General features: G+C 37.5%; 1 protein-coding gene across 1 annotated transcript; it reads right to left on the bottom strand.

Moving 5' to 3' along the window:
* Positions 1-2,128: 2,128 nt before the first annotated feature.
* smyd5 (SMYD family member 5) lies at positions 2,129-16,721 on the bottom strand. Its single transcript, XM_028589217.1, has 13 exons — positions 16,587-16,721; positions 15,093-15,201; positions 14,568-14,707; positions 13,352-13,473; positions 13,200-13,269; positions 11,574-11,678; positions 11,280-11,342; positions 4,864-4,934; positions 4,660-4,766; positions 4,414-4,470; positions 4,200-4,294; positions 3,366-3,436; positions 2,129-2,716 (listed from the first exon to the last, which is right to left on the bottom strand). Exons 1-13 carry the CDS (start codon positions 16,677-16,679, stop codon positions 2,566-2,568), a joined length of 1,254 nt encoding a protein of 417 aa, XP_028445018.1. The 5' UTR covers positions 16,680-16,721; the 3' UTR covers positions 2,129-2,565.
* Between the last annotated feature and the right edge of the window lie 228 nt (positions 16,722-16,949).

Here is a 16,949-nt window from a genome sequence, read left to right as displayed (position 1 = left end):
TCCTCAAACTCTTGCCTCACTTCCCGCCCCCTCAGTCCACAAATGAGCCTCTATCTAGCCCACTTCTATCAGGGCGGGCTCTTTGACCTCTCCACTTTCCCTACTTGAAACAGGCCACGCTGCGTGATGTGGAGGCCCATATGTGTGCATGCTCAAGCTCAACCCCTGCAGTGAGCTTGCCGCACCAAATTCCACGTTCCAAAGTTACAGAGCTCCTGCAGCGATTCTGGCATTGCTTCAGAGGATGACAGCCAACAGTGGGGGAGCTTCAACTGGAGGACGTGCCCAGCCTCCCTGCCATGCTGGGTCCCAGGTGTGCATCCTTTAATGGACATATGTTCTTTTTATTACCATTTCTCTTTTGTGCATTCTGGGTGAATTAGCATATGATGCAAGTGCAGCTACAACTGGGGACTGGAGTACAGTAAACTGAGAAGGTTAATAGAGAAATGTCAACCATAGACCTCTGGAGGCACTGGGGAAAAGTAGAGGATTATGCTTAACTTTGCAAAGGCACCCTTATTGTACACATATAGCACCAATTAGACAGCACTTGATGTCAGTGTGAAAAGGGATTGACGGCCAGGCATCAGCAATAGAATACCTCATTTAATCCATTTATTAATTAATGATATGAGATATGTAGAGGTCTCTGTGGCATGTTAAAAGTGCCAAGCAAAAGGCTGTCTGGAGAGTAAGAGCCATAAAAAGTAATGATTATTTAAGACCCACACCCCTTTGAAGAAGACAATTTGACTAAAGGATTTGTATTTAATATGCAAAGACAGAACAAATATTTTACCAGTATAGTCTTCAGTAGCAAAGGCAGGAGGTGTGTAAACCTGATGAATGACTTAACAGACATTCAATTTCAATGGTTTATGCTAGAGTAGTAAAAACGACAATGCTAGGCTCCTGTTTGCTGCGGTTATTTTTAAATCATACTTGTGTGACTCACAAAGCCATGTTCTCCTGTGCCACTGCGCTGAATGCCAACTGAAAACACTGACAATATTGAATGACTAATCCCAATCTTTGTCTAGTAAGTTTTTTTTTTTAAATTAATGGGATTTGTGATTACAGTCGTAATATTGATTCATGTGTGGGCAGCAGCAATTTCACTCATGTGGAACTGCGGTTTGAAATACAGTTCTCAACAAAGGGCACACAGTTACTGACAAAGCAATTTTCCACTCAAGGTCTCCATAATACATTAAGTAAGGTTTAACTTAACCCCATAGATCATTGTATGAAAACCAAACTATATTTCATCACTGTCTGGATTCCTCCCATATGACAAGAGTGTAATTACAACGGAGAGTAAATAAAAAGCCTCTTCAATGCAGTAACGCAAAGTCATGTAAGAAACTTAAGTGGAGAAAAACACATGAGAACCAATTGACCTCTGCTTAATCACTTTGCCTTGTTGAAGAGTTGACAGGAACCAGAAATAACAGTTCTTCTTTGACTTTAGTGGAGCTGAAGGTCAGACACGGTGAAATAGACGAGTAGTTGTGTTTTGGCTCTGTACTTCAGCACATTGGATTAAACGACAGCAACTGCTGTCAGTGTCATGGTTTTCTAACAGCAAATTGAGACAAAAGTCAACATTCTCTACCAGTATTTTTTTTTTTTTTTATCCATGCGTGTAAGTTGACTAGATATAGAAGGTGGCAGTCACACACAGTGATAAACAAACATTAAAAAAAATTAAAACAGGGATTTTGCGTGAACCTGCCCCGATTAAAACCCGGGGGAATTTGGGGAAATTAACAGCCTGGTCTGGGTCTGGCAGAGAATCAAAGCTCTATGATAAAATACTGACTTTCAGCTTTAATTTAAAGTTGCAGTAACCCTCAGCTTTTTAGACTCTTTCAGCTCATTGTTTTTGCAGCCCCCAACTTTACTGTTTTGAGTCATTCTCTTCGCTCTCATTGTTTCCAGCTAGGTGCAGTCAGAAATGTGCTCGTGTTGCACCTGTAACCACACCCAACGATGAGGTCATGGTGTACTGGAGTACACCTGTACATCACTGCAGCAAGGTGAGAAATTCAACCATTGTAGAGCAGAAGATTTTCAAGGGGTGTTTGTTTACTCTTAAATAAGGTGATATATCAAAGATTACAACTTGTGGTGCTGCCCCCAAGTGGCCAGAATGTTTTTTAATTAATGTAGATTTAAAAAGGTGTTTACATCCACATTCAATAAACTGTTTAGAAATGTCAGCCTTTTTATATAGTCCCCAAGTGTAAAAAAAAAAAAAACTACCAATCATTATCTGTTCACCCACAAAGCCTGAAAGTTATAGTCTTTGATTCATTCATACCCCTCAGTGTGCTGAAGTAAAGCGAAAACAACAAAAACTGTCACTGCCCCAATACTGACACACAGTGTTCTGTGGCTGATCTCTAAAACTGGACAAAGAATGAGTGGAATGCGTTGATAAGACATTTGGACAGTTCAGGTGAAATGCAGATCATGGTTTCAACTGGTCTTTATTCCTTAGGTTGCTTAGCGCGGTGGCAGGAAAGGGAACGGCTGAGAACAATATGGGCAAGTCTTTCATCAGACATCTGTCATCTCATCTTCCATTTCATCCCCCTCTGTTTCACCTTCTGCCTCGCCTTCTTCTTCCTCTTCCTCCTCTGAGGTTACGTCCAGCTCATCCATCTGGGAGATGCACTTTGGACACGAGCAGACAAACAGGTAGTTCTCCCTGGGAAGAAAATGTTCCACAAGTCACATTGTTGCACATCTGACAAGAGCTGAAATTAATCAGAAGCCTTTTACACGCTTCTGTTACCAAATCTGAGTGTTTAATACTTAGATCATTTTTTGGGCATTTTAGGCCTTTATTTTTAAAAGGACAGCTGAAGACATGAAAGGGGAGAGAGAGTGGGAATGACATGCAGCAAAGGGCCGCAGGTCGGAATCTAACCCACGGCCGCTGTGTCAATGAGTAAACCTCTATAAATGGGCGCTCGCTCTACCAGGTGGACTACCCAAGCGCTTGCAATTAATACTTTTAATCAGTGGGTGTGATGTAACATCATTATATTAGGCATTCATTCACACCAGCAACCTGGAGTGCAACAAGGCTGAGAGGTATCACAGGATGCTGTAAAAACTCTTGCAGAGACTTGCAAAGTAAACTTTCCCGACTGAGTGTTGGAATGTAAATCACAGAGGGATTGACGTTACGTTGATCAATGAGGAGAGTAAGCACAGGAGTAGCCATCAAGCCCCAGGCATCTCTGCCGCATGACTCCCCATTATTGCCTGGAAAGGCTTTATATTGATCCAGATGGAATTCGTAACATTATGTTCACTTCTAGTGAATCATCTGAGGGATTACAGATGCTTACCTCAGAATTTTGTGTCTGCTATGACGGCTTCGGTCCCGCTGACAGCAGTCCAAATAACTGATGCAGATCTCCTGAGAATTACAAACAGTTGAACTGGCTGAAGAACCAGAATAGCCTTATAATGAAAAAATCATTTTCCAAGTTTTAATCCTGTGTCTTTGTGCTAATCGTTCATCATCTCTTGCTATATGCCACATATGTGTATCAGAGTATTTTTACATCAAAATCCCTGTCTTTTCTCTTGACTGTGTCAAATGTTTGATGACGTATCCTAGGCTAAACTCCAAGCCTGCCCACTTTTTAGCAGTCCAATCAAGTGCAAAGGATTTATTTTAAATCCCTTTTCTAACTGTCCATAGCTCAAATATTCTGTTTCACTGGGAAATACGTCACAGTACAGAAGCTAAAGACGCTCTAACTTCTGTTTCACTGGGACGTTAACAATTACAGTTTAGTCCCATAAAACATGCTACTGGTATTTTTCAAATGGCAGAAATAATTCAGGTTTGTGTTTGTTTTTTTTTCTCATGCAGGAAGTCGCTGTGTCCTTCCATCTTACTACTGGTGAAATCTTACACAAAGCGCTCCTGTCTTAGTGAGCATTGAAAAGGAGAGTTTTGCTGTGAAAGAAGCACTGCTGCTCTGACATTACTGTGCCATGCAGATGCAAGGCTTCTCAATCTTTCTGACAGCTTGACAAACCAATTCCAATCCTCAAAGTCTCAGCCTTCTAATACTGTCTGACAAGGGAGCACACAAAGCTAGAGAGGGATGTTCTGTCCCGTCTATCCCTGGCCAGAAATTATCACTCCAAACCCAGACGTGTGAGCTGACCTCTCCTGGGTTGATGTCACTAAGGGCACTGAGCTGAAGCAGGAAATTGTTGTCGGGGAAGGACGCCTCTGCGTTGGGAATGCAGCTGTGGTTACCTGCAGGGGGCGAGAGGACAAAAAAAGAAAAGGGGTTATCCGATGGTCTCTTGACCAGAGTACCAGTCCCTTTGAACTGAATTGACAGCACTCATAACACAGAGATAATCTGCACTTACATGAGCTTTGAAGCAGAAAAAGTCCAGAACCCTCACAGTTTAGAAAGTCTCCCGTTTCTACAAAGAGAAGAGACAAATGATGCACATTTCTGGCCTTTGTTGAGATCTCAACACCGGTTACATAATCACAGTAATGGCATTGGGACAACACAGACAACAAATAATAAACACTCATACAATTGCAAATCTGTTCAATTGAGACGGAAATAATTGACTAATACTGCAAGACTGAGATAAAACTGTGACCTTTCTCAATGTCCTTGTATAGCTGGTCGATAAAAGAGTCCAATTGCTCCTTCTGTTGGGCAGGAAGCTCAAGTGCATCACAGGCATGAACCCACCGACTCAAGGAGCTGAATTGAAAAATAGAGCACAAAGAGAGAGAAGTATTTGAGCCGAACTAAGATCCAGAGCCGTCATAAGAACAGGACAAGAGAGGCAAGCGTTTACCTGGTACCGATGCCTTGTCCGTTGGTTCCCACAAGAGCGAACAGAGAGCGGAAACCCTCCGGGACAAACCACTGCAAAACAATCGTATCTTTACTGATCCATGCCGAAGAATCATCAATTTTATTTACTTTCACACTAAAGGTCAGAGTTCGGCGTCAGCTGCAGCATCTCGTGCTGTGTGTTCACTTTGCGGTTGCATCAGCATAAAAACATTATTCAGGATGTCACACAGAGTTCAATAACGTATCACCACATCTTAACATACATTTCTGTAACAAACTGCCTGTGTGATAAAGGTTTCCTACAACACAATCAGCATGACACACGGGTAATTTCCAGATGACTTTTATATTGTAAGATTGATTTACATAAGCAACCCAAATAAAAATCAGGGAACTATACAGCAAAAAACTCATCACTGACTTGCTGTTATTAGCTAGCCACAGCAAAAAGGTCCGCGATAACTTTTCTGGCCAAAAGTTAGATGAGGATATTGACACCACTCTCATGTCTGTGCAGTAAATGTGAAGCCACAGCCAGGCGACAGCTAGCTTAGCTTAGCATAAAGACTGTAAACAGGGGCAAACTGTTAGCCTGGCTCTGTCTGACACTTAAACAAATCTTCCACCCAGCACCCCAGTGGGTTATGTCCTTGATATTTTCTTGGCCAGGCGCAGTGACTACCTGGAATCTTGTTGTCACTGTGAGGTAACCAGGCAACCAGCGGAGACGCCAGGTAGTCGATGTTCCGGGGTTGCGCAAGATGGCGACCGTGGTGGTTGACGTGCTAAGCTCTGCAACACCAGCTGAGTACTTATGCTTTATGATAAGGCTAATTATTTTGCAACTTGCTGAACTATCAGATTTTGAAAGACGACGAACCGACAAGTAAGGGTTAGCTACCAATATAAGAACTTTGACGACCAGAAACAACCCTTTATTGACGACACGTGCAAAAACCGATATAGCATATCAAGCTAATAACACAGGACTTGTGAACCACAATGGCAAAGAGAGATGCAAAAAAAGGCATAAAAGGAGGTCTGATAATGGATGTGGAACCGGAAGACACCTTTTTAGGTTTGTGTTCGCCTCTTCCAGACTCTCCGATTAATAGTCCAAACCCAAAGAAAGTATGTGCCAGCAAGAACGAGGTCTCTAACGCCGACACTCTTAAAGCCATTTTTGAGCTGAAGGAGCGCTTTTCCGCCTTTGAACAACGGATAAATAACAACTCTGCCGACATCACCTTGGTAAAAGAAGAGGTGAAAGGCCTGGGTTTTCAAGCAAAGGAGATGGAAGACAAGGTGAAAAAGCTAGATAAGAGCATTGAAGAGCTAAAAGAGAAAACTGAAGAAGGCGAGCGTTACAGCAGAAGATGGAATCTGCGACTCCTCAACCCTCCTGAAAAGGTGAACGAAAATGTAAGAGAGGAAGTTATGAAGATACTGAGTCAGATCACACCTGATGACAAAAGCAAGCTCGGTTTCTTGATCGACACAGTACACAGAGTTGGGCGCCCCAGAGATGATAAGAGCCGCATCCAATTATTATCCAGTTCAACATGCGCACCTTTAGGTACAAGGTTTGGAAGGACTCGCGCAATGCTGAAATTATGAAGAATCTGAATCTCCGTATCGCCAAGGATCTGACCCGCTCCGAGAGAGAATGCAGAAACAAACTGTGGCCCCTGGTCGAGCAAGCTCGTAAGGACGGAAAGAAGACCAGATGGCAAGGACCAGTCACCTTCATCGATGGGGTGAAATTTGTTGCATAAAATCTTCACCAAGTGTAGTCGTCTAGATATGATAACCAGGCAAGTCAATGTTTGACAAGTGGACAATTAAATAATATGAGATTAATAAGGCCTTAAGACAGGTCAATATCTTGTTTTTTTGGTACTCCCAGTGTTCAGGGTATTTCTAATAACTACCAAAGGTTAAGGGTTCCTATTAGCTCTTATCTTCTGTTCACTTTGTTTGTAGGCATCAAACCTTTTTTTTTTTCTTACCCTTTTACTTTATTTATTTATACATACGTTACTGGTTGTATGGCAAACACTACTTTTATTAACCTTAAAGTTATTTCTTTAAATGTCAAAGGCATACGAAACATTTCTAAAAGGAAGGCTATTTTTCTATTCTGTAGACGCTCTAATGCAGATTTAATTTTTCTACAAGAGACTCATGTGATGATGATAGGAAATTCTGGAGAAGTCAATGGGGGGGATCAGATTTACTTAAGTCATGCTTCTAATCACTCAGCAGGAGTAGCTATTTTGTTCAACAAATTTAAAAGGTGAAAAGAGGGATGGATTATCCTGGTTCTTAGAGTAAATAATGTGATTCTGGTGTTAAATAATGTATATGGACATAATAACAATGCTTTGGCAAAAAACATGTTTTCTCAACTAGCAGGAGAGTTAAAAAACTTGAAGGAGAAATACAAAGATGCTCATTTAATTATTGGTGGTGATTTAAATGATACAGCAGATGATCAAATGGATAGATTTCCAGCAAGGATTTCCCCTAACTCAAAATTTAAACTTATATCTCATTTGTGTGAACAACTTAATGTTATTGATGTCTGGCGTTATTTGCATCCTCATCAAAAAGAATATACATGGAGCAATGTTAGTGGTTCTCTACAATCTCGAATTGATCTATGGTGATTATCCTCCTTTACTTTACAATTTGTTTCGGAAACATTACATAGTTACGCCCTTTTTTCAGATTACAAAGTGATAGCCGTCACTTTTGCTAATCCACAAGAACAAACCAGGAAATCTCATGGTTTCTGTAAATTTAACTGTAATCTATTGAATGATGAAGCCTTTTGTAAGTCAGTGGAAGCTATTGCATCTGGAGTTTTTTAAATTTAAAATCAGAGAAATGACCATTACATATAGTAAGGAAATGAAAAAACGTAACACTATTAGAGAACTCAAAACTATGGCAGAACTGAACTCCTTATTAAATAAAAGAACTCTTACTGAAGCGGAAGATTTAAAACTGTCAAGTCTGAAGGAAGAGGTTGACCAATTGTAAAGAAATATGACCAAAGGAGCCTTTATACGCTCTAGAGCAAAATGGTTAGAGGAAGGTGAGAGAAATACGAGCCATTTCTTTGCACTGGAAAAAAGAAATTATAAGAGAAATAATATTACTTCTTTAAAGATAGATAACTCTATAAATTCCAATCCGTCTGATATAGCAAATTATACCTCTATTCTGATCTATATTGCTCCCACTATAACCAAACAGAGGATGAGAAATTTATCAACAAAATTAGAAAATGTATCCCTCAAATTTCGAATGAATTTAAAGCAGATTGTGATAAACCTATCTCAAAAACAGAAATTCTTGAAGCTGTAAATAAAATGAAAAAAGGTAAATCTCCAGGAATGGATGGTCTTCCTGTTGAATTTTATAGATGTTTTTGGAACATAATTGAAACTCAATTTTTTAACATGTTAAAAGATTCTATTGATAGTGAGGATATGACTACTACTATGAAGCAAGGTGTAATAACATTGCTTCCAAAACGAGATAAAGATCATTTTCTGTTAGAAAATTGGAGAACTATAACGTTGCTAAATGTAGATTATAAAATACTTTCACTAATTTTTGCCAGACGTTTAAAAAAAGGTTTAAGTCAAATCATAAATGAAACTCAAACTGGCTTTATGGCTAATCGGCATATAAGTTGTAACATTAGGCTGATTCTTGACTTAATAGATTATTCTGAATATGTAGAATCTGACGCTGTGATATTATCGTTGGATTTTTATAAGGCATTTGACACAGTAGAGCACCAATTCTTATTTAGTTCACTTCAATCTTTTGGTTTTGGGGAAAATTTTATCGCCGGTGTTAAAATGCTTTATAAAAACATCAGTAGCTGTGTCATGCTATATCCGAATACCACCCAAAGTTTCTCAGTTTATAGATCAGTCTGCCAAGGCTGACCTTGTTCTCCATTTCTGTTTCTTATTGTTGTTGAAATGCTTTCAATACATATTTTACACTGTAATGATTTACAAGGATTAAGGATTTTTGAAAGAGAGATCAAAATTTCTCAATTAGCAGATGACACATTTCTCTTTTTAAAGGATAAACAACAAATTGGAAACTCACTTAAAGAAATACAGTCCTTTTCTCTGGCATCGGGTTTAAGACTAAATGTTTCGAATTGTGAAATTTTAGGTCTGTATAACAATGATGAAACTTATGTATGATATACCAGTGAAGTCTAGTATTAAATACCTTGGAATTCAGATCTCTAAAGACCTAAAGGAACGACAAGAAAAGAATTTCAAGCCCAAAATACAAAAAACTAAAAATATATTCAATATGTGGCTTCAGAGAGATCTGTCCATGTTAGGTAGAGTTCTTCTGAGTAAAGCGGACGGTATCTCTAGATTTATTTACCCTATCCAATCTTTGTTTATCCATCAATCCCTCTGTAAAGAAATAAATAACATTTTAATAAATTTTATTTGGAGAAACAAATGCCATCGTTTAAAAAAGGAGAATTTAGCAGCCCCGAGAAATGCAGGTGGCATGGAAGTAATAGACTTTATGGATATGATCAATACCTTTAGAATTAAATGGATAAAAGAATGTTTAAAAGCTTCAAAATCTCTTTGGTTCTTTATTCCACAGACAATTTTTGGAAAAATGGGAGGCCTCCAATTTATATTACAATGCAGTTATAAATTTCATCAACAGGTGCTTAACGCTGCAAAATTATGTTTTATACACAACTTTTCTCCACACAGAACTCTTATGTGGAACAATGAGTTCATAACCAGAAATAATAAGTCTTTATATCTACAACATTGGGTTGATAGGAATATAATTTTTCTTGCAGACTTACAAAATGATGAAGCTCAACTTCTTAGTTATGAGGAATTTCTTAGATCTAAAATTTTTCCTATCACCCACAAAGAATATACCAAATGGAAATAAATGCTATACCTAGTGAAATTCTTCAACTAATGAAATGTCATTCTGAGAGACAAGAATTGCAAGAATTGGATCCGATCCTCTTTGTTAATGGAATAAATATTAAAAGTCATAAATGTACAAATAAACATATAAGGAATTACTTTTATAGCAAAAGAAAATCACTCCAAGGGGGAAATTTGTTTGGAACTCTTTATATTCTAACATTCAATGGGAATCAACACGGCTTCTACCGTATAAATTTGTTATCCCCAATAAAATGAAAGAATTACATTTTAAAATACTGCATAATATTTGTCCCACAAACAAATTTGTTTCAAGATTTGTGGCTGTGGACAATAAATGTGAATTTTGTAAAATTGAAGAAGAAACTATTATACATCTATTCTGGGAGTGTCAATATTCTGTGGTGTTCTGGAAAAAAGTTGAAAACTATTTAAATATTCAACAGAACCATGAAATTAAATTGGAAGCAAAAGATGTTATTTTTAATTAATTATGACAACAAAAACAAAACAATACACAGAATTGTCAACCTTTTGATTCTACAAGGTAAATTTCATATCCATAAAGCAAAATTTTCTAAATCTCGACCAGCTTTTGCTCACTTCAGAATTGAATTCCGGAACTTTTTTGAGTCTATCCAAATTATTAATAATAAGAAAACTATTTATATAGCTGATCTACTGCAAGATTTTTTCAAGGAAATGTGATCTATAGCCTTGATTTCTCTTCATATTGCCATTATATTGTTTTCTATGTTTATATCTATATCTATATATATATCTATATATATATATATATATATATATATATATATATATATATATATATATATTTTTTTTTTCTCATTCATTATGTATTAAGTGACCATCTCGATTTTATATATACATAGCTTTTATTTTTATATTTTATTTTACTGGTATTTATTTTTTTTTTTATCAAAGATTTATGCTGTTCCCTAGATGTAAATGTTTATCTCTGATGCCGTATTGTTCAGAAAGTGTATAACTTGTTTTGTAAAGTTTTGCAAATAAAAAAAATAAATAAATAAATAAAAAGGTAGTCGATGTTCCCGGCCAAGATGTAGTCCAGCACATAACGGCCTGTCCAACAACTTTTACAGATGAAAACACAATATAACACGTTAGTGAGCTTTAGAGGTTAGGTTTAGACTTTGGACCGAGCCATGCTAGTATTTTCCCCCCCGTTTCCAGTTGTTATGCTAAGCTAAGCTAACCAACTGCTGGCTGTAGCTTCATATTTAGCGTGTAAGAAAGGTATCAATGTTCTCATTCAGTTCTCTGCAAAAAAGTGAATATGTGTATTTCCCTAAGTGTCAAACTAGTCATATAATCAAGAAAATAATTATTTGATTAATTGATGATGAAAAAAATAATTGTTAGTTGCAGCACTGGAGCTGTAAAGTATTTGGGAAGACCGACTTACCCGACTCAGATGCTCATCATAAAGTGCTGATTTAAAAAGGCTGTGCAACAAGACCAGCTGCCCCTATAGAAACAATGTTAGACAGATAAAAAAATTACTTTTTATGTAACAGAGAACATAAATCATAGATGGCCACAGTGAGAGTTAAACCTCAGGAGGGAGTAACACGGTCATGCTTTGCTTACTGAGCCATAAACAACAGCGATTAGCATAAGAGCAGAAATGCCAGACTTCATACATTTTGCACCTCAACAGTTTCATATTTTCAGACAGAATAACATGATGGTAACCTACTCTGAACTTCTCTCCCAGGAGCTTATGGGCGATCTCCTCTTCCTCATTACCTGTCCGGCTGCAGAAGTGCGAAAACAGCTTCTGCCAGGGTGCTTTGTCTTTGGCCTGGACGACATAAACAATACATTTTAATAACAATCATTGTGTCACATTTAGTTATTATAGTGTATTCTTTTTGTTAGTATGCAGTTTATCTTTGATACACATGAGTAATGTTTCAATGTAGGGCTGCAACTAACAATTATGTTCATGGTTGATTAATCTGTTGATTATTTTCTGAATTAAATCGATTAGTTGGTACGTCTATAAAATGCCAGAAAATAGTGAAAAATTTCAATCAGCGTTTTTCAAAGCCCAAGATGACTTCCTCAAAATGTCTTCTTTTGTCCACAACTCAAAAATATTGAGTTTACTGTCACAGACGAGTGAAGAAACTAGAAAATATTCACATTTAAGAAACTGGCATCAGACAATTTTTACTTTTTTCATTTAAAAAAAAAAAAAACTCAAACCGATTAAAACAATTATAAAAATAGTTGCCGATTATTTTAAAAGTTGACAACTAATCGGTTAATCAATGCGCCTTGTCTTTTGAAGGATAATCAAAACTAAACTCCTAGTGGTGTCTACACCAAGACAGGAAGCCATTTGTAGCTTTTTACTTTGTGCTGTATTAATTCTAGCTTTCATTAACTTCTTTTATTCTTGATTCACTGTGCCAAATTAAATCTGAAATAACAGATCAGCACCTTATAAAGTTGTCATGTGGAACTTGAAAGCAAACTGTTGCCTATTTACATATCCTGCAGACACAGAGCAGTATTAGCATTCATTTGGAGTTATGTTTATGACCACCTAAAGAATGAAAGTAGAATATTCACCCTCCTTTTAGCTTTGTGTTAGTCTCTGTTAACTCCTGAGGGAAATATCTGGCTCTTTACCTGCTAAATGCTCCACTATGTCCAACACTGTCTGCTGTTTGGTGCTGAGCAGGTAGTGTGCCTTAGCTGTTTTTTTTGTAAACAGCTGCCTGCTGCAGCTGGAAACAAGGTCGATGAGAGTGGCGAGAGTGAACCAAAACAGTAAAGTTATGGCTGTTAAAACCAAAACAATGAGCTGAAAGGTGCTAAAACACTGTGGGGCTGAGGGGAACCGCAAAGTCTGTAAAAATTCCCCGTGGGTTTATCACTACAAGCAACACCTTTTCGTATCGTGCACATCTATTGTTTGGATAAAGACAGTGATTAGAGCAACTAAATCAAATAAATATGTGCAGCACATTATGTTTTGTTTACTGTCAGTCGCTTTAATTCCATGAGAGCAAAGTCTATTAAAAATGTCCTCTCACCAGCTTGTCACATTAGAAAAATAATTCCCACATCCAGCTTTCTTATTTAGGACATCTGTATTAGTCAGGGCAAAGTTAATTTCAAGCTAGGTTTAACACCCATCCAAACATGTGCGTGGGTGATAAAAATCTAAATTACATGCAGCATATTATGTCTTTTTTTACGACAAGGTGTTTGCGTTGTGTATCTCATATGATTAGTACACACGCCAGAATGAATTGAAACCCCCACATTATTTATACTCAATGATTTAGGAGCTAAAAGTAATTAGACTCGCCTGTTTGACCACAGCTACCATTCTGGCCATGAGCATGATGCTGGAGGTCTCTGGGGGATAATGCATACTCCTGAAGAGAAGACAAATCTTCATTGAGGTGAATGACAGTTAAAACAGAAAATTATTACAATGAAAATATCTATGTGTCTGACCTCCATGCATCTTTCAGCTTGTTGATGGGGTGGTCCGGATCGTCCTGGGAGGAACCCAAACATAGAACTCGATGGTACTGATCAGCTGCAGCTTGTCGACACTCGCTGCTACAGTACATCACCTGCAGAGAAGAGAACTCTTTATATCAATCAAAAAACACTGAAAACGATCTAAATAAATAAATAATTTAAAGTGACAGATATTTAAAGTGTATTAAACATATAATAAACTTTGGGTATGACTAGAAATATATTTCCGAAGAAAAGATAAAAATTTAAGCAATATTTTTTATTTTCTAAAGCTATCACAGTAAATAGACACAATCTGGGACATCTTTATCCATTTGTTAAAATAGAGTTGATAAAGCTTCCAACACGGAAAGTTGTACAAGAATATAACATTAGCATTTATTGTCTTTGTCTTTCGAGAGAACACAAGTAACGTAGCAACACACAGCCTCTCCACATACACACAATATATCCGTAAACGTGTACAATTAAACTACAATAAACATTCAGTAACACAGAAGGATCCATATACACACACACCAAGATATTGCATATTCTCCCCAATAAAGGGCAGTTATATTTAAGGAAGAATGAGGGTCTTGATAATATTAATATTTTATATTTAAATCTCGCCTAAAACACCTTTATTTTAATTGCATTTTCTTAAATTGTTTTATTTTGTGCAGTTATTCTTTTAATTGCATTAATTAAATTGCTTTTTATTTTAATCTTAAGTTTGTATTTCATTGCACTTTACATCTATTGATTTTATGACTTTTGTGAAGCACTCTGTAATTGGCATTTGAAAAAAAGCTATATAAATATTGTTATTATTATTAGCTTCAGGAACCCAAATCGGATAGTTTAAACAGTTTTCTAGTGGCCGACAGATATGCAATACTGCAAGTACAAAGAAACCACCATGGGTAAACAGTTGTTTGAGTTTTTCACTTTGGTTATTAAAAAAATAAAACAAGACAGATTAGCTTACTGATCCATAGTACAATACTGGCCTCTAAAAATCGATCAGGTAGTCGTGTTGCACACCATCAACTCAGTGGAAGTTCTTCCCTGACCACAGCTGGCTTAAAAATCAATATGTTTCTTGTCTTATATTGATCTGAACACTTTTTCAGGGCATTTTTCCATCTGTAAGAAACATATGACAACTTCTACAGTTAAAACAACTTCAGTGGACTGGACTAACTTGGCATTGAGGGCAGGCTTGGTGCAGCTCTGGTCGAACACGGCAGAGCTCTGGGTGAGGAAGGCTTAGTCCAGGGATGCCACTTAGTCTCCTCGCATTCTCCTCTGCAGTCTCCAGAGCACGTAAGCAGTACTCGCAGGCTAAAAAAGGACACAGTGCAGCAGTAGAGCAGATGAGCGGAAGTAAAACATTACTGCAGAGTAGACCCTGTTGGTTTAAGATGTTTAAGCTTCATCCAAGATCGAACTCCTCAAACCATAATGTATCCAGTATTTGTCAAGTCTGATAATACACATGCTTTTTTGTCCCTGTGTGGACGGTCTACAATATACTGTTCTATATTATTCATGCAACATCAGAGTCATTCCTTCATAATTAATGCAAGATGCAGTTAAAAAGTCCACTAAGTAGCCCATGCCACATACCCGACTCCCTCCCCATGTCTTGTCTCTCCACAGTGTCGGCTCTGGAATAAAGGCAATGTGTAGAATGTGTTGTGTGTATTTAATAGAATCGACATCTCACCTTTATATTTATACAAAGCATTCCACAGGAACTGGGCAGAGACCAGAGGCCGTTCAAAAAAAATGGTGTCTCCCTTCTTGATGCTCTTTTTGGCGAAGAGACCCTTACCCTGAAACATGATTAACAAAACATTACTGTTGCGACCGTTTGCACCAATCTTTCAAAAAGCACAGCAGCCTCGGCCTCTTTTACACGTAAACCCACCTACAGCAGAATCTCTAAGCTGGTACACTGTCGGAGATAGAGAGGTGCTCAGAGATGCCGGGTAATGGTAAGGTTGAAACTTTCTCTCAATTTCTCATGTTGTCATTGGCCTTTTGATCTGTATTTTTCAGATCATTACCACCAGAATATTTCCTTATAAATTATTGTTTGTGTTTTATTTTACCCTCATAAATATTATTTAATTATATACAGGCTTTTAAGTGGAGGATTTCTGCGACCCTGCAGGGGAGAAGCTGGTATACATAATGAATACATTTCTTATTAACAAAAATTACAGCACTGAGTGAAATAATGTGTCTCTTGTCTCCTAAAAAAAGCCTGCTTTATTTCAATGGCAATGCCATGTTTATTGGTTTATGCTGAACTTTGTGAGCTTAGTGTTAACCCCATACATCAATATTGTCATCAATATTGAGAAGCAACGTTTATTTAATCAATTTTAAATAACATTTGAATTTTTAATTACATTTGGTCAATGAAGTTATATTACTTAATCCATGCATATCACACCATAACTAGGGGTGGGGTAAAAAATCGATACAGCATAGTATCGCGATATTTTTCGTGGCAATACTGTATCGAAACACAGACGCCAAGTATCGATCTTTTATGATATATGTGTTGGTCAGTTTGTCTGCTTGACAATCACATTTTGCACCAATAAAACTGAAGTGTGATGAACAAACAGAGAAATGTATATTTTTAGATACAACAGATGTCGACAAAATTGTCCTTTCGGGACATCATTTGAAATTGGGAAAAATCTGAAGTTGGAAAAAAGGTAATATATTGCAATATATCGCAGAATATTGCAATATCTTTAAAATTGCAATAATATCGTATCGTGACACAAGTATTGGGATGATATCGTATCGTGAGGCCTCTGGTGATTCCCACCCCTAACCATAACACGGTTTAATTTAATTAATATAATAATAATAATAATAATAATAATAATAATAATAATAATAATAATTTAATGGTGTAAAATGGTGGATGTTGTGCCTTAGCTTACTCACTTTTGGTTGACGTGAAAACACTAAACGTACAGACCAGTAGCTCACTGGTAGTTCTGGACACAGACAGATCTATAACGATCAGGTCCTGTCAGAAAACGTCCGCTCCGGATCCTGCAGTCCTGTCTGAGCCCAGCAGGCAGTGATCCGCACTGACAGCCGACAGGCGACTAACACAGCTCTGCTAAAGAGCCAAATAAAGCCACAGATCTGTCGAAATCTCTTTAGTCTGGCAAACGCCAAACCGCCTTACCTTAATATTGTCTATAAATCGGACATCCACGCAGGTGGACACTTTACCGGGGTCCACGCAGAAGGAAAACATGTCATCCAGGGGAGCAGCCATGTTTCTGAGTGACGACCTTTGTCCTTTCAACTCTGACACTGACGTTTTATCTCCACACGAGGCAGCAGCGGCCTCTGGTGGCGGACATGTGAACTGCAGGTCTGTCCCACGGCTCAACGTGGAAAGTTCATTGTTTTATTGTATTGTATTTATTGAGTAAAACTAAAAAAATAAGCATTAGTAAAACTATTTCATGAGCTGAAAATATAACTTTAGAAAATATGCATTAAGATAATGAGTAGCCTATATTAACAAACATTAGCTCCAGAA

The sequence above is a fragment of the Perca flavescens genome, chromosome 10 (assembly GCF_004354835.1).
Source record: "Perca flavescens isolate YP-PL-M2 chromosome 10, PFLA_1.0, whole genome shotgun sequence".
NCBI lineage: Eukaryota > Metazoa > Chordata > Actinopteri > Perciformes > Percidae > Perca > Perca flavescens.
The sequence above is the reverse complement of the archived record's forward strand: the minus strand, read 5'-3'. Positions and strand labels throughout refer to the sequence as shown.